General features: G+C 34.7%; 1 protein-coding gene across 2 annotated transcripts; it reads right to left on the reverse strand.

Annotated features, from left to right (window-relative positions):
• Positions 1-20,003: 20,003 nt before the first annotated feature.
• LOC127844610 (uncharacterized) lies at positions 20,004-24,397 on the reverse strand. 2 transcript variants are annotated; one of them, XM_052375013.1, is made up of 4 exons: positions 24,280-24,397; positions 22,464-22,486; positions 21,494-21,627; positions 20,004-20,517 (listed from the first exon to the last, which is right to left on the reverse strand). In XM_052375013.1, the coding sequence occupies exons 1-4, from the start codon at positions 24,291-24,293 to the stop codon at positions 20,236-20,238; spliced, it is 453 nt and encodes a 150-aa protein (XP_052230973.1). In that variant the 5' UTR covers positions 24,294-24,397; the 3' UTR covers positions 20,004-20,235. The 2 variants fall into 2 exon arrangements, with proteins under 2 accessions (XP_052230973.1, XP_052230972.1); XM_052375012.1 differs by lacking the exon at positions 24,280-24,397 and adding an exon at positions 22,834-22,949.
• Between the last annotated feature and the right edge of the window lie 272 nt (positions 24,398-24,669).

Consider the following 24,669-nt stretch of genomic DNA (forward strand, 5'->3'; position numbering starts at 1 on the left):
GAATACCAGCTATGCTCAAGACAGAATATTTTTTGTTGAATGACAAGAACGCAAATCATTTATACAAACCAATGAAGTTTTTTTGTAGTTTAGCAACACCAATGGCGGCATCTGTTCTGCCCCACATACAGAACTTTCCTAAATGTTTTAATTATGTCAAACTTGACACTAAGAAATATGTCCCACTCTTAAACAAGTGTTATAATGAATTTAAAACTACAACATCTGATCAGGTGGACGTCAACGTTTAATGTTCAATAACTGTGACAGATCTTGAGCATATAATGAGCAAATAAGTCCATGTTTTTTCTTCAACGTCCTGGCAAACAATGTTCAGGACTTTGAGACCATAGGGCCAGTAGTTTGTGGTTATAGGGTCTTTATGAAGCCTGAATTGTTATATGTTTCTGAAATTCGTTTATAAATGTATAACTTATTTGTTAAAAATAGTTTAAAAAAACGATTTTGATTTCTGTTTAGAATTTATGCATATTAGAGAAGAACCAGTTTTGTTAATCAGTGTTTGTTGTACAATACACTATTAGCACGTTTAGAGCAATGCTAGCTTCTGGAACTATCCATAGTAGCAGACAAACAATTGTTTTGAAAAAAATCAAATATTTCCATTTTATTTCCTTGTTTTATGAATGGTAGCATTTTGGAGTGATAAAACACACCAACTTTATCAAGATTCCAAGATTCCAATAAATAATGATATTTTGTAACGTTCTTATTGTTGATTTTACATTCTATAAATGTGTTGTTGCATATGTAAACAAATTGTGTGCGCGTATACTAGTGTCGAGTTAAACACCGTATGCAATGACGTATTTCCATGACTGATAGAAAAATGTGGTTATTGAAAAACAATAGTTTGGAATAAATGTATGTTATATCATATTCATGTCGATCAGTCACTGCATATGGTAAATGAAAGTGCGATTTCATATGACAAGTCTCTATAAGTTCAGTCTCCAAATACAGTTAAAAAGTCACCAGAATGCAGAATTTTACGTTTCATTTTCAAAATTTTATAGGGGAAGGACCTCCAATCCCCCGATTGCATCCCCTTCCGTTTATATCCCCTTCGCTACTTCGTTGCTCAATAACAATCGTTACTGGGAAAATTCGCACCCCCTTTACAAAAACCTGGCTACGGGCCTGCAGTGTCAGTTGGTGTAACTACATGCAGTAAAAATAGATTTACCAAACATGAATAAAATTATATTGACACACATTGAAATATTTTACATGACAATCATACAAGAGAATAAGTATATATATGGTTGTTATTGAAAATGAAAATTGCATTCAGTTTCATCATAAGTTAAACAAGAGGGTCATGATGGCCCTGAAATGCTCACCTGACTAATCAAATACAATCCCCACCCAGATTTCATCAAGATAAACATTCTGACCAAATTTCATAAAGAATAGATGAAAACTGTGACCTATATTGTCTACACAAGATTTTTCTATTATTTGACCTAGTAACCAAGGTTTTGACCCCAGGTTACCCAAACACAATCCAAACCCAGATTTCATCAAGATAAACATTCTGATAAAATTTTATAAAGATCGGATGAAAACTGTGACCTCTATTGTCTACAAAAGGTTTTTCTATTTTTTGACCTAGTGACCTAGTTTTTGACCCCAGATGACCCAAATACAATCCCAGGCTTGATTTCATCAAGGTAAACATTCTGACCATATTTCATAAAGATTGGATGAAAAATGTGACCTTTATTGTCTATACAAGGTTACTCTATTACTTGAAATAGTGACCTAGTTTTTGACCTAATGACCTGATTTTGGACCTAGTGACCTAGTTTTTGACCGCAGATGCCCCAATGCAATCCCAACCCAGATTTCATCAAGATAAACATTCTGACCAAATTTCATAAAGATTGGATGAAAACTGTGACCTCTACTGTCTACACAAACAAATTGTTGACGGATTTTTCTATTATTTGACCTAGTGACCTAGTTTTTGACCTCAGATGACCCATATACAATCCCAACACAGATTTCATCAAGGTTAACATTCTGACCATATTTCATAAAGATTGGATGAAAACTGCGACCTCTGTTGTCTACACAAGGTTTTTCTATTATTTGACCTAGTTTTTGACCTAGTGACCTAGTTTTTCACCCCAGATGACCCAAAGACAATCCCAACCCAGATTTTATTAAGATTAACATTCTGAACAAATTTCATAAAGATTGAATGAAAACTGTGACCTCTACTGTCTACACAAGTTTTTTATTATTTGACTTTGTTTTTGACCTAGTGACCTAGTTTTTGACCCCAGATGACCCAAATAGAATGCCAACCCAGATTTCATCAAGATAAACATTCTGGCTAAATTTCATAAAGATTGGATGAAAACGGTGACCCCCTACTGTCTACACAAGGTTTTTCTATTAATTGACCTAGTTTTTGACCTAGTGACCTAGTTTTTGACCCCAGATGACCCAAATACAATCCCAACCCAGATTTCATCAAGATAAACATTCTGACCAAACTTCATTAAGATTGGATGAAAACTGCGACCTCTATTGTCTACACAAGGTTTTTCTATTATTTGACCTATTATGTGACCTAGTTTTTTACCTAGTGACCTAGTTTTTGACCCCAAACGACCCAAATACAATCCCAACCCAGATTTCATCAAGATAAACATTCTGACCAAATTTCATAAAGATTGGATGAAAACTGTGACCTCTACTGTCTACACAAACAAATTGTTGACGGACGCACGCACGCACGCACATACGGACGCCGGAAATCACACGGTCACATAAACTCACCATGTCACTTCGTGACAGGTGAGCTAAAAAGTTAATAGTTAAAATGATAAGTTTACACCTTTTATTGAAAATTTTAATACCAAAAAAACAACAATAAAACACAGGTAGCAAATCATTCTATACATTGATGGTGACGTCACTACGTTATTGTCAGTAAGACCGGTGTGTATACAATGGGTTACCAATAGTAAACTATAGAGTGTTTACAAGGTTTAACTATAGCCATTTTAGGAAAAATGCACCTCCCCACTGCTGCCCATGCTTTTCAACCAATCATAACTATTTGTCAACTCACTTAAGATATCATTGTGATAAATCTTCTGACCAAGTTTCATGATGGTCGGACAATAAATGTGGCATCTAGAGTGTTATCAAGGTTTAACTATAGCCATATAAGGAAAAATGCCATGCCCCCAGGTGTACATGTTTTTCAACCAAACCGAACCATTTTCAAACTCGTCAAAGATGAATCTTCTGACCAAGTTTCATGAAGATCAAACAATAAATGTGGCCTTTAGAGTTCAACTCAAGCCATACATAGCTATATAAGGAAAAATGCCACCCCCTTGGCAGCCATGTTTTTCAACCAACCAGAACTATTTTCGAATTCGTCCAAGATATCATTGGGACAAATCTTCTGACAAAGTTTCATGAAAATCCGACAATAAATGTGGCCTCTACAGTGTTAACAAGGTTTTACTAAAATAGCCATATCAGGAAATATGCCCCGCCCCCCTGGCGGCTATGTTTTTCAACCAACTGGCATAATTTTCAAAATCGTCTAAAACATTATTGGGATGAATCATCTGACCAAGTTTCATGAAGATCGGAAAATAAATGTGGCCTCAAGAGTGTTAACAAGATTTTACTATAGTTATATAAGGAAAAATGCCCCGCCCCCTGGTGGCTATGTTTTTAAAGCAACCGGAACCATTTTCAAACTTGCCCAAGATATGATTTGCACAAATCTTCTGACCAAGTTTCATGATGATCGGAAATTAATTGGGACCTCTCGAGTGTTAACAAGGTTTTACTATAGCCATATAAGGAAATATGCCCCGCCCCTGGTGGCCATGTTTTTCAACCAACTGGCATCATTTTCGAACTCGTCCAATATATTATTGGGATGAATCTTCTGACCAAGTTTCATGAAGATCGAACAATAAATGTGGCTTCCACAGTGTTAACAAGGTTTTACTAAAATAGTCATATCAGGAAATATGCCCCGCCCCTGGCGCTATGATTTTCAACCAACTGGCATTATTTTCAAAATCATCTAAAACATTATTGGGATGAACTATCGGACCAAGTTTCATGAAGTTCGGAAAATAAATGTGGCCTCAAGAGTGTTTACAAGATTTTACTATAGCCATATAAGGAAAATGCCCCACCCCCATGTCGGCCATGTTTTTAAAGCAACCGGAACCATTTTCGACCTTGTCCAAGATATGATTGGCACAAATACTCTGACCAAGTTTCATGATGATCGGAAAATAAAAGTGACCTCCAGAGTGTTAACAATGTTTTACTATAGCCATATAAGGAAATATGCCCCGCCCCTGGTGGCCATGTTTTTCCACCAACTGGCATCATTTTCAAACTCGTCCAAGATATTATTGGGATGAATCTTCTGACCAAGTTTCATGAAGATCGGACAATAAATGTGGCCTCTAGAGTGTTAACAAGGTTTTACTATAGCCATATATAGCCATATTAGGGACAAGGGACAAAATTGTCACAAAAGCAGCTTTTTAGTTGAAAAAAAGTATGATAAAGGGAGAAAATTCAAAATGTGTATTGTTAACCCCCTTGTGTAAAATTGACCTTGATTTCAATTAGAAAACAAGGGCTGTTTATAAAATATGCATGTCCCTATATGGGCTGTCAGTTGTAGCGGAATCCATTGTGTGAATACATTTTTGTCACTGAGACCTTGACCTTTGACCTAGTGACCTGAAAATCAGTAGGAGTCATCTGCCAGTCATGATCAATGTACCTATGAAGTTTCATGATCCTAGGCCTGATTATTCTTTAGTTATCATCCGGAAACCATTTTACTGTTTACAGTCACTGTGACCTTGACCTAGTGACCTGAAAATTGATACGGGTCATCTGCCAGTCATGATCAATGTACCTATGAAGTTTAATGATTCTAGGCGTAAGCATTATTGAGTTATCATCCGGAAACCATTTTACTGTTTCGAGTCACTGCGACATTGACCTTTGATCTAGTGATCTGAAAATCAATATGGGTCATCTACCAGTCATGATCAAAGTTCCTATGAAGTTTCATGATCCTAGACGTAAGCGTTCTTGAGTTATCATCCGGAAACCATTTTACTATTTCGAGTCACTGAGACCTTGACCTTTGACCTAGTGACCTGAAAATCAATAGGGATTATCTGCCAGTCATGATCAATGTACCTATGAAGTTTCATGATCCTAGGTGTAAGCATTCTTGAGTTATCATCCGGAAACCATTTTACTGTTTCAAGTCACTGTGACCTTGACCTTTGACCTAGTGATCTGAAAATGAATAGGGGTCATCTGCCAGTCATGATCAATGTACCTATGAAGTTTCATGATCATAGGCGAAAGCATTATTGAGTTATCATCCTGAAACCATTTTACTATTTCAAGTCACTGTGACCTTGTCATTTGACTAAGTGACCTGAAAATCAATAGGGGTCATCTGCCAGCCATGATCAATGTACCTATGAAGTTTCATGATCCTAGGCCTTAGCGTTCTGGAGTTATCATCCGGAAACCATTTTACTATTTCAAGTCACTGTGACCTTGACCTTTGACATAGTGATCTGAAGGTGATAGGGGTCATCTGCCAGTCATGATCAATGTACCTTTGAAGTTTCATGATCCTAGGCCTTAGCGTTCTTGAGTTATCATCCGGAAACCATCTGGTGGACGGATCGACCGACGGACCGACCGACATGTGCAAAACAATATACCCCCTCTTCTTCGAAGGGGGGCATAAAAAAAGTCTAATAAAGAGAGACAACTCAAAATCAAAATGTGCATTGTTACTGATTGTTCATAGTTACATTGTTGTTTCAAATTCAATCTATTTTTAGTTGTGGCGACCTTGACCTTGGAGATATTGACGTACTTCTTTCGTGCGACACACCCTCCAATAATGGTGAACAAATGTACCAAATGATTTTAAAATGTCACAATGAATGACCTTGTAATGGCCCAGACAAGCTCATTTATGGCCATTTTTGACATTCAAACTCAAATTGTTACCTTCACCTTGGAGATAACGACGGGATTCTTTCGCGCGACACACCGTCTTATGATGGTGAACAAATGTGCCAAATGATTTTAAAATCTCACAATGAATCACAAAGTCATGGCCCGGACAAGCTCATTTATGGGCAATTTTTGACCTTCAAACTCAAATTGTGACCTTGACCTTGGATATATCGACGTAATTCTTTCGCGAGACACACCGTCTAATGATAGTGAACACATGTGCCAAACGATTTTAAAATCTAACAATGAACGACAAAGTTATGGCCTGGACAAGCTTGTTCCACCCGCCAGCCCGCCAGCCAGTCAGCCAGCCCGACCGCCGACATTCGCCAATCTAATAACCAGTTGTTTTTCTTCGAAAAACCTGGTTAAAAATGCCCCGCCCCTTGGCAGCCATGTTTTTCAAGCAAACATAGTTATTTTCGAACTCATCAATAATATCATTGAGACCAATCTTCTAACCAAATTTCATGAAGATTGGACAATAAATGTGGCCTCTAGAGTGTAAACAATGTTTTACTAAAGCCATACATGTATAAAGTCATTTAAGAAAAATGCCCCACCCCTGGTGGCCATGTTTTTAAGCACCCGAAACCATTTTCGAACTCATCCAAGATATCATTGGGACAAATCTTCTTACCAAGTTTCATGAAGATCGGAAAATAAATGTGGCCTCTAGAGTGTTAAAGGGGCATTTTCACAGATTTTGGCATGTTTTGAAGTTTGCCATTAAATGCTTTATATTGATGAATGTAAACATTGGATCTAAAAAGCGCCAGTAAAAAATCAAGAATAAAATTTAAAAAAGGAAAAAAAAGTAGTCCGCAGTAGGGCTCGAACCAGTGACCTACAGAGTCCTGGAGTAAAAACCAATTAGACCGCTCGGCCATCCTGCCAAGTATGTATACGAGACGTATTTTATACTTTATATAAGTAATCTTTGTAGTCTCACAAAATTAAATGACAACAACAGAACTCTCCAAATTATTCAATCGTTTCGCGTTGCAACGCTTTATAATTTTCAGGTTTTTAAATCGTCTAAAGATGCATAAAATGGCTATATTAGACCATATTAGACCATGGTAAATGTTCAGTATTACTGTTTTCTCACAAATATCATAACTAAAACGAAAATTTGCGAGTCTGAAACATTTTTTTTTTCAATTTTGTCAATTTACCGAAACGTGAAAAGATCCATTTAACAAGGTTTTACTATAGCCATATAAGGAAAAATGTCCCACCCCCTGGCAGTCATGTTTTTCAACCAACGGGCATCATTTTTTAAATTGTCCAATATATTATTGGGGTGAATCTTTTGACCAAGTTTTATGAAGATCGGACAATAAATGTGGCCTCTAGAGTGTTAACAAGATTTTGCTATAGCCATATAAGGAAAAATGCCCCGCCCCTTGGCAGCCATGTTTTTTAAGTAAACGCAACCATTTTCGAACTCATCCAAGATACCATTGAGACCAAATTTCATGATTGTACAATAAATGTGGCCTCTAGAGTGTTAACAAGGCAAATGTTGACGCCGCACGACGGACAAAAGGCGACCACAAAAGCTCCCCATGAGCACATTGTGCTCAGGTGAGCTAAAACACAATTTTTAATATCCAACAAATATCCTCAATGTAACAATTATCCATGGAATTTAATATCATTTAAATATAGTTCATTCACATACATTTATAGACATGGCATTCAGGGAATGTCTATATATAGTCCAAATAATTAGATGTAATCTGTCGATGTATATCGACTTAATATTTATAGAAGTAGTCTACATAATTCAACAAAATCTGAATTTGTATTCATAACTGTGGATATAATATTAAACTGATGGTTCATTAGAAATTTATTTATTCAACGTATTCCTAATCATATCCAGATTAATCCACTCTGAACTTACCTGTACCAGAACCTGATGTATCCTCATACATCTTGTTGACAAGTATTCCACTCAGTGTGTGCTTGTACAGAGCAGTATCCGCAGTAATAAACAGGTCATCCTGGTGGACGGCAATGCCAAAACATTCGTGTTGAAACTTAAGCTTCATTCCTCTTGCCAGCTTCCTGTTCTTGACTGTGATAAACTGGACCTCATGTACTTCATGCATATCTTCCACAGTCACAGCCACCATACTGGGTGTGATCTGACTCATATCCCATGGCAAGACATTCACACTACAGTGACTCACCACCTGGTACTGCTGGTCAAGCAGCTTGACTTTCATATTCATATTGTCTGCAACAAGGACCTGTCCTTCTGGGAGACCACAGATGGCTGTGATTTCGCAATCCCTTGAATCACTTGATATTCTTAAATTATGTACAGACTTCCCCTGCACAGTGAACACCTTGTTTGGATTCTCTTCTAACACCATTGTCTGAGTACTGTGTTCAATGCTACCCAGACCTGACAACTTGTCTTCACAGGTCGAGCACAAGACGTCTTGAATCATTTCAGATCCCTTGTCAATGGTGGATTGTGAAAAGGTTGCCATTTTACTGAATTAGTGTTACAATCACAGTAGCTTTAAGCTTTTATTTTACACTTCGGCTTAATTAAAGAGCTGATCAAAGCACGCCCATCTAGTGTTGGTCCATAGTCCGATAACAAGTAGCATCTAGTACAACCACCATCAAACGAAGATAAAACTACAGTTTGTTTAAAAGTCCAAAGTAACTGTGTTATCTGTCTGTGAACTGTAAGGTTAGATAAAACCATGTGATTACTCCTCCAGTTTGCTTAAAACTTTTCATTTGTGTGAAACAGATTTGATAATTATGGTCTCAGACAATATTATAACAATTTAAACTTGTACATATATATAAAAGACAAGTTAACACTAGGGTGGCACCAATTTCTAGCCCAGTGACATGTTTTAACAAACTTAGTTAATACTAGTAGTAGACCACCATAAAATGTTTCTCACCATGTATTAAACCCTTCGCCCTTGGGTTTTCAGAGCATAAGATAAAAAAAAAATATTTACATATTAAAAGTCTTTATAATCATGTGAAACCTGAGCCTAGTTATTTTTAACCCAATAGGAATAGTTTGAATAAACTTAGAGGAAAACCATACAATGTTACACACCAATTAAATATTGAAACTCTTACCCTTGTTTCAGAGAAGAGTTATTGACTATACAAGACCATGGCGGCATAGACAATATAGACCCAATGGACATGATTTGAAGAAATTGAGGAACAGAGAACCATTTTAAAATGTGAAATGCCGAATGACAAACCTCTAGGTTTGTGGTTTCAGAGAAATTTTCACTACATAGATGAAAAACAAGTAACCCCTTGAGGGTGGGGAGCCAATTTTAATCCCAGGGTCATGATTTGAACAAACTTGGTAGAGGACCACCATATGAAACCTCTCGTCTGTGCAGTTTCTAGATTTTAAGTGGTTACTTCCGGTATATACCAGAATTCTTGGCGTTGCAGTCTCAGAGAAGATATTTAAAGTTCCATTATATACATACCAGAAACCTCAAGTGCAGGGCCAATGTTGACCCCTAGGGCATTATTTTGAAACAACTTCGTAGAGGACTGTAATACAATGTTTTCCACCAAATACTTTACCCCTGACCCTTGCAGTTTCATGGAAGAAGATTGTTTAAGATATTTACTATTCAAGTTGATATGCTTCCAACAAAATTTAATCATAACAATTAACAAACTGCAATAACTCTACCAAGAGGACAAAGGGCCTAGGTTACTCATCTGGGAAGAAAATGCACTGAACTGTTTTGAGAAGCTTTTGTGATGTTTGTGTCATAAATGTGGCTTCCGTCTTTGCTTTTTACCCAGACCAATCTTAGAACTTGGCTGAGATGTTTTTCGAAAAAATGTTTTGATTAAGTTTCATGCTGATTGGGCAAGACGTATGGAAAATTGCTCCGAATCTTGGTAGCCATGTGTTTTAATGGAACAAAACCATTTTTGAACTCAGCCAGCATTTGATGAGCAAATTTCACGAACACTATTTTTTGTAAAATTATGTGACTGCCAGAGTTATCACAATTTTTATGCCCCAAACGGGCAGCATATAGTTTTCGCACTGTCCGTTGGTCAGTCTGTCTATCTGTCCATTCATCACACTTTTCAAGTCCGCTCTCTAACTCAAGTAGTGCTTATCCCATCTTCACTAAACTTGGTCATAAATTGTATCTAGATAATGTCTAAGCCAAGTTTGAACATGGGTCATGCCGGGCCAAAAACTAGGTCACGGGGTCATTTAGTGAGTTTCAAACATTCAGCATGGTGTCGGTTCTCTAATTCAAGTAGTTTTCGTCCGATCTTCCCCAAACTTTGTCAGAAGTTGTATCTAGATAATGTATACGCCAAGTTCGAACATGGGCCATGCCGGGCCAAAAACTAGGTCACGGGGTCACTTAGTGCGTTTTAAACATTCAGCATGGTGTCCGCTCTCTAATTCAAGTAGTTTTCATCCGATCTTCACCAAACGTGGTCACAAGTTTTATCTTGATGATCTCTAAGCCAAGTTCTTACATGGACCATGCTGGGTAAAAAACTAGATCATGAGGTCACTTTGTGCGTTTTAAACATTCAGCATGGCCGTGTCCGCTCTCTAATTTAAGTAGTTTTTATCCGCTCTTCCCAGAACTTGGTCAATAGTTGTATCTAGATAATGTCTAGGCCAAGTTTGTACATGGGCCATGTCGGGCCAAAAATTAGGTCACGGGTTCAAAAACTAGGTTAGAGGGTCACTTAGTGCGTTTAAACATAAAGCATAGTGTCGCTTTCAATTTGAAGTAGTTTTCACCCTATCTTCACCAAACTTGGTTACAAATTTTATTTAGATGAACTCTAGACCAAGTTCGAACATGGGCCATGCCGGGTCAAAAACAAAGTCACTTAATGCATTTTAAACATTCAGCAGTCAATAACTCTCTATTTCAAGTAGTTTTCATTCGATCTTCACCAAATTTGGTCAGAAGTTGTTTCTAGATAATGTATAGGCCAAGTTTGAACATGGACCATGTCTGGCCAAAAACTAGGTTTTACCAGATATCTGTGATTTCGTAACATATACTCTGAGATTATGCATTCAGCTGCAACACATAACAATACACCAGTATCCACCTGCTTAAATATGCTACGTGTCATTAAAAGACTGCCAAAGTGACAAGTATAATGTATTCAACGCTTTGCTTTAGTAAAAAAAAGAAAATGTGTTTTTTATACAGTTGACAAGAAGATATGTGCATTCCTGTTATTTGCATGCAAAGATTTGGTAGAAAATTTTTCTACAAATTGCAGAAGATAGCATATGTAACAAAGAACAAATTCAAATATTGAACACCTGTTATGCAGCAAACTAATAGTTTAATAATATAAAGGCGATGAATATCTCAAAAACATTTACACAGTTATGCTTTTATGTAGTGACAAAGTCACAGTTGGGTGCATCCGTGTCGTGTGGACACATTTCTTGTTTGGTATGTGACTACCTAAATGACCAACAGATGAAGTATGAGTTTCATTCCGGTCCATTGGCTAAGTTATGGGCCTTGGACTTGTTTTTTTTTAGTTTTTAGGCAAAAACAATTTCCTAATTAACATAACACTTGCAGTGGTCAGTTCATGATGCAGTCCTACAAGGTTTGCGCTTGAAATTGTTTCAGGACAGTACTTGTCGCTCCACATCACAGCTCTTAACAGTTAAATAAAGGAACATGGCGTCGGATACTCCAGATGATTACACTAATTTGAAAGTTTCAGGAAATGAGCCGCACTCTGTGAAAATGTGATTTAATGCCTCAATGTGATTTAATGCCTCAAGGTGATTTAATGCCTCAAGGTGATTTAATGACTCAAGATGATTTAATGCATCAAGGTGATTTAATGCCTCAAGGTGATTTAATGCCTCAAGGTGATTTAATGCATCAAGGTGATTTAATGCCTTGAGTGTCGTCCCAGAATAGCCTAAGCAGTCTGCACAAGTAGTATAAATGGAAGGAATTTCAACTGCGAGTAATTACACAAAAAGAACACAAATGTATTTCCCTTTCTATTGTTCATACTTTGGATGCAATCACTTAACACTAGCAATGTTTTCTATGAATTTCTTTTTATAATATTCATAGTTCTTTCTGTCGACTATGCCCTTCAACCATCCTTATCTTTTAACATGATTATTTGTACTTTAAATAATAAACGTCATCACACTTATGAAAAAGATTCAGGTCTAAACATTTGTGTCCGTGTGGTTGCGAGCATGCATACAAACGTTCTATATATTCAATACTCATAATAATTTCATTCGATAACTATTCTTTGTTTCGTTGTTAATGTGTCTATAGATATCTTTCATTATTTATTGATTGTTTCCACGTATCACAATTATTTTAAGTTTTCTGATACGCTTAGTTTCCGGAAACCATCTTTTGAAGCCAAAATAAATATTTCTCAAGGATATTCAATATCTCTATAATCAATGATTTGTTACATACAGAACACTAGCATGGATGGTGTGTAAAAAAACTCTTTTCAAACTGTTAACTTCTATATTCGTTATCTGGTATGAATGAATGAATGCAACCAAAGCAGGTGACGTCAGTTTGGCATACTTTTGAAATATATATAACTTTAACCACCAAATGAACAGACTCAAAGTAATTAAGCTAGATTCCTTATGGCTAGGAATAAACTATATGTAATGAATAGAGGGTATTTGTTGGATTTGGTGGAATATCGATTTTAATTCACGAGTGATCATAGAAAATTATATTTTCACGACAGGCCCAGCTTACAAATGATTTTTTTTTGTATTTTTGCCATTCCGGACAAAATATTTTCCCGTTGGGTGCACCTAAATGTTATTCATGTATATTAAAGGGAAACTTATCAGTATGTTTATATAAACATTCAATGCCCTTGGTAATATTGGCGGGTCACAATAGTAACCAAAGATAGTAAAAAAAAAGTTCCGTTCAAACAATGAAAATTATAGATATATTTCACTGTTATTTTTTACTACTTAAAACAGTAAAATATGTTTTCATTCACTGATATTTCTCTATAACCATTGGAAAGCATACAATTAATATGTTACAACACAGCTATGGTATGCCTATAAGCTACCCAGTATATGCACACTTGCATATGCCCTCGGGTAAGCATTGCAACAGATGTGCCAATATGGACCCATGGGACACCCTAGCCTGTAATCATTTGAGCCAGTGCTCTTTGAAAAGGGGGTTTAATGCATGTGCGCAAAGTGTCGTCCCAGATTAGCCTGTTCAGTCTGCACAGACTTATCAGGGACGACACTTTCTTGATATTTTTTGTTTCAAGAAAGTCTCTTCATCGCCAAAATCAAGTGTGCAGAAGAATATTTCTTGTGACTCCAATATTTCGGATATCAAACTTTTTCCCTATATTTGAAGACTCTAAATTTTCAGAAAATGCCTACTGGTTATACCTATTGGTATTTTCGTTAATGCAGCTATTCATACGTGACTTAATAACCAGGAATATATGAACATCCACTCAATTAAGTACACATTGTGAATAAATGTCGTCATATACCGATGAAAACAATTACATTTATAAATTTATGACAACATCGACAAATGAAGAGGGCCACAAAAAGTTGAGACAGGTATGAACAGGGAAGGGCATACAATTATAAGGGGACATCCTATTTAAAAAAACGAAACATAACAATATAAGCCCATTCCCCTACCACTCCACAGATGAATGTATAATTATTGTTTCAAATATAATTCACAAATCTTGAATCACACCGATAAAGATAATGTTTTAATTCTGATAAATCATGCATACAGGCACCTGAAAATAATGTGCCATCAATACTCCCCAAAAGGCATACAAATCCAAAATACTATATCGTGATCATAATTGGACATGCTCCTAATATCAAGTAACAAACATGTCATAAAAGTTTTACATTTTGGTGACAAGGTACAATCACATTAATTTAATATTTAAATTTCACGATATGCATGTGTCGAACTTACTAATTAATGTGTTATGTTTCCTCATTATTATACTAGAGGTATCAAATATACCTATTCCCTCCTGCAACATCATTTCATAAATATAAACTATTTTTTGTGAAGAAGTTCCTTAAGGCTGCACGTCATTATCTATATATGCATCGAATTATTCACAGAACATTTTAAATGTCATAAACATGCCATTTCTTTGACAATATTGAGTAACGTGTTTGGTAACGGAATCTTTCAGTTCTTTAACGTTGTCAAAAGACAGCATCATATGGTTCACATATGCATTTAAACTATACTCTTAACAACGGTGTCTCAAGATAAATCACATTTTAGTTAAAGTCAATTAAATGGTTACGTTTCATGGATAAAGATATTGTCTGTTATGAATAACACAGTCATTTTTATTTTCGAGTATTCTATTGCCACCTGTAAAAAGATATCTTTAAATTTATTAGGCAATAAGAAATTTGTGAACTTCAAACAATTCTTGTCATTAAATATTGTATGATTTAGTTTATGATTTAAGTTTATTATTTCAGTTCTGATCAATATAAAAACTGTTGCATACTTGTCAATATAGTAAATATCTTCAAATCTTCAAAAACAAAAATGTGTTGCCAAGACACATATAATCCACATTTTTCAAACACCACCCATTATTATACTTATTGCTGAGAAATGGCTTCGTATTTGTGGTCTTTTGTGTATGATAAACACTAGTATGAGATTGAAAAGTTCAGTAAAACCATGTCTAATGCAAGCCAACAGTCAAACATGTTCAAGCATATATTTAGCAGTTGAAGGAAAAATTGATAAAATGCATAATTACAAATAATTCGCCATTAAAATGATCACACATTCTAATATATATTATGCTTCGTATCTTTTAAAAATAACTTCAACCCATCAACACGGTAAAAAGAAAGTCGTGACTCAAGCTCAAAATGCTTTTGCACGTTTCGATCATCAAACGCCCTGAGATTGTGAGCTTTGATAAGTAATTGCAATGTATAGAGTACTTATATAGACATGGTAAAATAGAAGTTTGATTATGGGAATAAACGCAACTGTATGCGTATGAAACGCTATGAGTAAGTAATTTCATAATTATTTAATAATCTCGTGTTTTTGTCTAAAATTTAATCACTACTTTTTTAAATGCAATTTGTTATGAAAATGTTACGCATGTCACGAATGGTAGTCAACAGTTATTATTGGGCATTACTCAACAACTTTACGTTTGTTCAAGAAATTAAATGGTGTCTTAAATAAGAAGTCTCAACAGTTCATCCTCAGAAATGTTGTTGGGTTTAAGCATGAAACTGAGATACGAAGTCAATCTGAATGCCTGGTGACAGTGTACCGGGAGAATTTCTTCCCTGAAATAGTTGATTGTGGTCTGAACAGCTTGACATGTTATACTAGTAATTAATTCAACATCACAATGTCAAACCCTATACCATATCGCAGTAGCCAGTTCAAAAGTACATCCTTTAAGGTAGCGCACCCGTAATGGGCACCTATCCAAATATAATCTAATCTATTTTTTTCTTAATCAGCATCATTTCACTGAACTACGTGCAATTTTAGGTAGGCTTTCCGTGCTTTTTAAAAACATATACTGATTTCTTCAAAACCAACCCCCACACTCGGGGCACCCCTTTATGTGCACCCCTGGGGTATATGAAAGTTCCATAATTCATCCAGATTTCCAAATATAGGCATGCAGTTGGTGTGTACAGATGCATTAAAGGTGTTTAAAGTTTAAACAAGATGAAAAAAGTTTTCTTTTACAGACATTTATTTTTATAACTTGTTATCTATGGAAGAGCGCCATGAAATGTAAGTGGTTTCAGGCAAGTAGAAATTGGGTTGGTTAAAAACAAAGTGTCATAAAATTCAAAATAGTATTATTTAAGTAATATTTTGGACTTAGTTTTTATAGATACACTATATAAAGCAAAAATACCAAGAAATAGACAGATTTACCGTTTACATTTTGAAATAAAAATAAAAATGCAACATGCATGGTTCTTATTTTCAGCAGTAAATCACCCAATTTAGCCATAACGTTGTTTTAATTTTAAAATTTGAAGAATGTGCAAAAAGCAACATATTTAACAATAAACAAAGCTTGTGTGAGATAAAATCAAATTACGTTAAAAAAGAAATAAAACGCGTCGCAAAAAAGTATGCGTCGTCGGCAGGATACGAACCTGCGCTGGAATATCCCAAAAGTTTTCGAGTCTATCGCGTTATCCACTAGGCTACGGCATCTAATATTTGTCTCTTCAACCTTCGAAGAAATCGCGTGAAATCATTAGGGGTGCGCTACCTTAAGGACAAATAATTTATACTGTTCAGGAATATTTTCTCAAGATGTACAAAGAATACTGACATTTATATGCCTAATTCAAACATCAGTATGTGTATATTTAAAAAAAGCCGTATTTGAGACCCTGACTCTTGTCATTATCACTGATATCCCTATATAGCAAACGATTCAAATATATAAAGTGCATAAATAAGCCAGAGTCTGAAATACTACTATAGATGTCTAAATAACCAGCGAGTTAGATCTACTTGAAATACGTTGTGTATACTACACCAGTCTTCACTGATAACGAATTACCTGACTTATCACATCAGCAACTTTCACAAGTTTATTTCGGCTTGAAAAGAGACATCCCGGCCGGGTACTTACTATTTACGCAGTAACGTACCTTTTTTGTACTAAGACTTGAGAAAAAGTTTCTGTAAACGATTAAATGTGCGTGGTATTAGTATCCGAATTAAGTACAGTTAACCTTGTTTACAGCACACATGCATCGTCAGGTTTAGTTCTTTTAAACATAGACCGCAAAAATTTGATTGTAAATGTATCATTGCTTATCACTCAAGAAAGAACAATCAGGTCTTCTGGGTGGTAGAAAATAAACCACGAGAACGTTTGCGTTCGTAATGTGAAAAATATACGCATATGAACGACTACGATGTAATCATTGAGCAACACATAACGATGACTGTAAAATAATTTCCCTCGTAATTTGACTTGATAATTAGTATTATGTTTAATGCCTAGGGAATTAAAGTGATATTATGCGCATCTAACGTACAGTATCTACTCTGTTTATAGGTGTCTATCGCAACCGTTGTTTATTTTGGTGTTTTCACTTCATATACTCTTATATTTGTTCAGAGACGTAAATAACAATGTGTCCCAATGATTTCTCGGACAAGTTTGAAAATGGTTCCGGTTGTTTTAAAAACACGGCCAGGGGGCGAGGCATTTTTCCTTATATGGCTATGGTAAAAACCTGTCAACACTCTAAGTCACATTTAGAGTCCAATCGCCATGATGAAAAATTATTATGTGATTATGGTTTTTCTTCAGCAATAGTAATTCCCTGCCTCAAACGATAATGGCTCTTATGCATTAGCTTACATGTTTGTTGCCTGCATAACTGCAGAATATTAGCTGTTTTCTTTTAATATGTTATTCGTTATATCAACAACTTGCTTAATATGTATTATGTTGGATAAATTGCTTAATTTTTGTTATGGAAGGTGTATTGATATTTGTTCATGAAATATGAAGTTTTGATGAAATATTAAACTGTAAAAACTATGTTCATGCATTCTTTTATTGCACCGACTAAAATTGTTTCTACAGAGGTTTATGAAGAGACTTTATCACATAAATGGTTGCATAGGCACCTTTGTAGAAGCCGGGACACACTTGATCATAATGTACATGAGAGAACATACTTTTCAAGTTTAGATGATGCTTTTTTACAACATACGGAATCCATATGTTCTTTTCATTAACTTTGCATTCTGGGCACTCAAACACAACTGACTGAGTAAAGTCCTGAACAAATTAACTATCATAATATTCATCATAATTCACTATCACAATATTCATCATAATCGGTATAACTAGAAGTAAATCCAGATTTAAATCCTCGTCATCCCATGACACAATATCCGTTTCAGACATTGTGAAAAGACACAGAAAAGTAACTTCATAACTGGATCGATATGCTTAATTACGGAGAATGGCACAGTATACGGGTCTGAAGATTTCTATACATGTACTCTAGGTGGTAATGTTATAATTGGTAAAATCGTGCATTGAATTTAGCGGTCATTAAAGAGAACAATGAACACAAACAGTCGATTAGAGCAGACCAAGAATAGATTCTCTCCATAAGAAGACGATTTTGTTCAGAGCTTTATTCAAATTATACTACACGTAAATGGCAGTCGGATTTATAAAATTTAAACACTGCAATTAAAATGAAAAACAAAAATCTAATTAAAACAACCAATTATTAGTTGTTTGTCGTAAGATTATGATCGCTTCTTTATTTGAATTTATCGTATTTCTAAGGCCATCATTAAATACCGGTTATGATGGTGTGTGTTTTTCAAACAGGAGGCGAATAAAATCGCTAAATACAACAATGCGGCATGTGATTTATTTTAATTGACACATTACAATTGTGTGATAGTACCGCATACATTCTCATATTAATAATACATAACAGTTTATTTGTTTCAAATTGCAAAAACTGAAACGCGAAAGCGTGTTTCAGGAATGTTGATAAGCGTGTTAACTACCGTGGCAACCGACAAACAGTTGCGCGCTTATCTCGCCGAAACCCGCGACGGGCGAGAGTTTACCGATACTTGGCGAGCTGCTTATCTCTGTTATCTACGTCTCTGATTTGTTAATGCAGCATCAACATACCAAAATAATATCCCGGAAAGAGAAAAATAATGCATTTGAATATCAACCGAACTTTCGTTTTGACAACTGACAACAGAAATGATTCGATGTACGATTTGAATCTGAATTCAGTTTTAGTGCAGATTCGTTCATGCGACCTAACGACACAATTTTGTTTTACGGATCATTTCGGCTTAGAGGACTGAACAGTCATGTAAAATATCGAATATGATATATATTTTTATAAATAACTGGTAGCAAGATGAGTTGTAGATAATTGGTTCAGTTACCATATTTTTACTTACTTGACCTGTTAATTCTTTTCAGCTCAATTCAACATTGAAAAATGCGCATAATATCACTTTAAACGGGGACTATATTTGTCTTTGTTGTACTTAGAATATAAATATTATTTCACTTTGTTAATGCGTAGTTTTATAAAGATAATTGTGTTGTTTATTTAAAGGAATGTCAGTGATCGACAAGTTATAATGTTTTGGTCGATATTTTAGGTTACTTACAACACATAGGCAATGTGTACTTGAAATTGTAGTGCGTTACATAAAATTGTATCGTCATGCCCATATTCACTAATCAAATACCGTGTTTATGGAGTAGCTTCTTAAACTTATAATTCGCTCAAGAACACAGCTAGTTTCCAAGTTTGTTCTCGATATTTATCACGACTGACGTAACGTTTTGCTATATGATAGTATAGCATCCAATATAATTCAAATATATTGTCAGAAAACACTGCACAGTGTGTTCCGTTCACCTGTACTAAACGCCACTTATAAAGGCTTAATAGTCCGGCATGATTTCATCGGTTAGCGTCATCATGATGTTACACAATCTAAATTATTTATTAACATTTTACACAAAATCCTAAATCGTTAACCACACAATGGTGTGTCCAAAGCATATCCACATTGTTACGCCTGAGATATCTATATTCATCCATGAATACGAAAGGAATAAAAGTTTGGAATCGATAGAATTGTGAAGTGAGCTAGGTCGTATCTTAGCAATCACTGGCAATACCAAGAACATATAATGCCGCACAGGAAACAAAAAATGACATTTTGATAACATCTCCATATTTTATTTTACTAAAATCGGATGGTATCTGTGAGAAACCTATATTTAAGTGCTATTTAAAAAACAACAATATACATTGATTGCATATGTAATCAATCTTATTCTCCTTTTTCAGACAACATCATTATAATCATGCTATGCGTTTATTTTGTTTCACATTTAACTTGCGTAAAGTAACACGTTTAATATAATGACAATAGTTCTGAAGTGTATTTATTCTTTTTATTAAGGCGGTGGCACCCGGCTGTTATCATTGTGTGTATTATGTTGTGTCGAATGTTGTGTCAGATGTATACTTGATTGGTCACTTTCTTATTGAGTTTTATTCCTCCAATATATGATGAAATCTATGCCTGATAAGTCAATACCGCCCTTGAACATGTACACATCTGTTACGCCTAAGCGGCGTTTCTCTTTCTTCTTTTCTTCATTTTCGGCTTCGTATTCATAATCATATTTCTCAACGAAATTTTCACACACATCGTCCGGAAGATGCAGTTCAAAACATACGTCCGCGTCCTTTCCTTTTACACGAATAAAACTCTTCATCCGAGAACTTGATAAGTAGTTGTCTTCGTAGTTATTCACAAAGAGCTTAAATAAGTAGACACATTAAGTCAAAGAAACATGTTTCGTTATAGTGTTTCGAGGATTTGATAGCATTTTCACATCATATGCCCAATTATCAAGGCAAAAATATGTTAACAGATAATTTATACTGACTCAATATCTTGAAAGCTATAATAAACGTAATATAACATGACTTCGCCATAGTTACATAGACAAAAATGCAAGTGTTTTCGTCATAAGCAAAATATACGAAAGGTGCCAAAATTACCTTCATTCGATCCTCAAAGAACTGTTTATAATCTAGTCTATGTAAACTAGGACTGAAGTTAACATAAATCGTTGCTGCTTATTTTGTTTTGTTTTGTTTTTATTACAATTCAGTTTTAAATATCAGATATTTATAGTATTATCAGCTTGCAATGCTTCTATAAGTTCCAACTGTAAGTATTACCATATGAAACGCTTTGTAAACATTCACAAATCTACATTCGAAAAAAGGCGATATCAAAGCGAATCAAATGCAGTTGGTTTTATGCGGTGTTAACCATCTTACTTGATGGTCGAGTTCACGTATATATATATGTGAATGAACTGATGTCGTTTACACTCTTCAAAACATATTGCACTATTCCCTAATGAGGCGTACAAAAACAGTACTTTACTTTCTCTAGCAGATCCAAAGTTTTTGTTCATACCATACACTTTGTGTACATATTTACTTTTGTGTTTCAAATACTTTGGCTACGTTCGATTAATTATTAGTTATTAATAAACTTTGACATATCAAGAAAGGTATGTTGCAAAATGATTTGGATGATGTATGTCATTCATATTTTTTACTTAAGTGGGAAATAACATGAGAATTAATACAAACGAAAAACAAAGATTGGCTGACCAAAATGTTTATGTTTAAACATTTGACTGGAAACTTACAACTACTAATGTTCAGGCATTATATTGCGTAACAGTTTACACCATTCAGTCTGATAAAATATAATACCTTTTCAAATGATGTACCGGGGCCCATTTTGGACAGGAACACCCCCGTCCCAAATATATCTGAGGATTGTTTCAGTACTTGGGACTCTAGGATTTTTTCGGTCGCTTCCGCATTAGTGTGGTGATAGTAAATAACTAAACAGTATGTAAACAAACTTGTAAAATTGTATTATGTGATCATTTTTATAGCGTTTTTTTAACATGTGTTTATGCAATGACGAATGTTTGGCTATAAATTCTTAAGCGAATAGCATGAGTATGTACAGTCGTAAACAGGGGCAGGATCACGTGACTTTGTGGGGTTCCCAATTAAAAGTTAACGGATGTAAGCACACCGGTAATTATTGCTGTTTTCAAATAGCTTTGAAAAAAACATTTTTTTTGTTATGAATTTAAACGAGTGCATACAATACACATTTTTATGCTGCTTATGGAATTGTTAAATACATAAGAATTACTTTATTTATTAAGAATGTGTTCTTGTTAAAAAATTCCGTGTGCACTGAACGGTTATGCTTCACGCAACGTGACATTTTGTCACGATTTCTGACGTATTCAAGGATTTATTCTTATACCTTAAGATATCGACACAAACTGCAAGAAAAATTGTATTTTATGCACAACATATTTTAAAAAATCTATTTCAATAAATTTAGATTTAAATAAAAATAAAGATCTTAAAGGTGTATTAACATTATATCCAGTCCCTGTGTAAACCCCTGAAACCCCCGTTGTATCTGCACCCTGACTAAGCCACTTAAACGTTTCAAGAATTCGAAAAGCCAAAGGTCAAAGTACTATTATCATTTATTGTTTTTACGTCGCATTATTGTATGGTAAAGATAAATCAATTGATTACACATTATTAACATTTGGAGGAACGTTTCAATGAACTATATGTGATAGCATATAAAGGTTCCTATATTAATGATACTCGGTTTGCATAATCTCGTAATGTGTTTTATTCTTACCCATTGTATCCTGTTCGTTGATCCTGGAAATAATCGTGTTTATTAAATTTTACAGAAACATATATTTCAATTTTTACCTTAAAACGTGTTATTTATATTTTAAAAATTCTTAATACAGCATTCGTTATTTCAATCAGTTGTTAGTGTAGCTAATTAACTACCCAAAATAAATAGTGATCGATAGCGTTTACTCAACGTTTATTTTCTAGTCTATATTGTTAAGTGTAAATAATGTTTTATGTTAAGCGGGATTTTAATTCACATGTTCAAGCCTTATGCTTATTAACTTACGATTCTTTTGTTGACGTTTTTGGGTAAAAATAAGCGTTTAAAATAGAATAAACTCTCTTCAAATAACTGATATCCCTACCTGTTTATTTCCGTCTCCTCTTGCCTCTCTCGTATATATAAATATAATAAGACAGTAATCACTGTCTGATAGGTTATAACTGTATGCATTATCTTTTCACTTTCAAAATAATTCGTGCACATTTATTAATGGTGGCTCATTTCTGTGATATCGGTCTTAATTGTAAGGGTATTGTTTGTGTGCGCGAAAAAGCCGGAATACCACGACGACAAATATGTGTCGATAAAAAAATAACGGCTTTAAGTAAGTTAATTTTACTTTTTTAATTCGTTTTAAAGAATATATTTTATACATACATGTATTCCATTTGGAAACAACTGTACAAACAAAGTATGCACCAACATACCGTGGAATTGCTAAAGACATTTGCTTGTTACATTTATATCAGTGACAACAGCGTGAGTCCTGCTATCTATATATAAACATGGATGCTTTAAACTAACAAAATATTGACATGCTAAGCTGAGAGAAAGTGTTATTTAAATAAGTGGATTAGTATAATACCAATTTAATGCGATTCCGTTTTTGTTCAATAATACGCAATGCAATATTGATGAGGGCTATTTCTTTATCATTCTTAAGTTTTTGTTCCAGGCTTTGTATACAAAGACCTATAGAATACATGTAATCTATAGGTCTTTGGTTTCTACAAGAACGACAGCAAGACACATTAATCTCTTACTCTAGCGCTAATTTTTTAGGATGTTGGCGATCGGATAGATTTATTTAAGGGTAGTTTCATTACTGTGTGTATTCGTTTTGACGCCATTCAAATTCGAAAGAAGACATGACATAAATGATACTCCATATTTATTTAAATACATACAATGTAGATAATAACCATCCATTGATATCAAATCGTCTGATCTTTTTCTCATCATTGTATGTCTACCGAGAGATAACAAATGTAAACACCGATAGTGCTTCAGCCGACATAAACTCAATCTAATTAAGTAAACTAAATAATATAATTGAGTACAAATAATACGATATACGATATCATCACTGCATTAATGGTATTAGTGAATTATTGTTTATTTTATTGATATTCATGTATGCTCCTGTAAAATCACAATCGATTTATTTTAGAACGGCGTCGGTTATAATGGAAGAACAAATGACGTATGCAATGCATTGAACAGAGAAAATTGCTCGGCTTGAATTGAATAAATTCTTATTTGCGAAGGAAGTACCCTTACTAGAGTTTGCCCATTATAACTTTTTGAAGATGCAGGTGACCTTAAAGCATTGAATCGCACATACACAAGTTCATTTACTTGAGTCTATCCGAGACTCAGCTCTGCCAACTCATAACTTCTTGAAGAGGCAGATAGCCTTACAGAATAAAATCAAACACGAAAGTTCACTTACTGTAGTCTACTCTTAATATGTCTTCAAGAAGCAGATAGACTTCAAGCATTGAATCAAATACACAAGAGCACTTACCGGAGTCTACACATTACAGCGTCTTGAAAGTGCGGGTAGCCTTAAAGTATTGAATCAAACACACAAGATTACTTACTGGATTCTACCCATACTAACGTATTACAGGCGCAGGTAGATTTAGAGCATGTAATCAATAACGCAAGTAGGAAACAAAAGTAGCAGTATTTGTTCTGATACAATAACTGTGCGCTTTAACCTGACATTTTTTAGTCCTGTTAACATTTGTTTAAAATGTTCAAATTTTCGGATCGTGGCTAGTTTTTTTTCTAATCGTTTTTATATCGTTTGTCTAATTGTACGTGATTTTATCCAAAATGGACTTAAAAACTAATCAGCGTGATATATTAATCATGAATATTTCTTATAAATGTGAAGTTTTAACAACACATT

Source organism: Dreissena polymorpha, chromosome 9, assembly GCF_020536995.1.
Source record: "Dreissena polymorpha isolate Duluth1 chromosome 9, UMN_Dpol_1.0, whole genome shotgun sequence".
Lineage (NCBI taxonomy): Eukaryota > Metazoa > Mollusca > Bivalvia > Myida > Dreissenidae > Dreissena > Dreissena polymorpha.

Coding starts and splice junctions, on each gene's coding strand:
- LOC127844610 (XM_052375012.1), bottom strand. CDS start 22,922: ATGCATACAGTTATAACCTATCAGACAGTGATTACTGTCTTATTATAT. Junction 21,628..22,463: donor CAACGAACAGGATACAATGG/GTAAGAATAAAA, acceptor CATACTGTTTAG/TTATTTACTATCACCACACT. Junction 20,518..21,493: donor CCGGTACATCATTTGAAAAG/GTATTATATTTT, acceptor TACTTATTTAAG/CTCTTTGTGAATAACTACGA.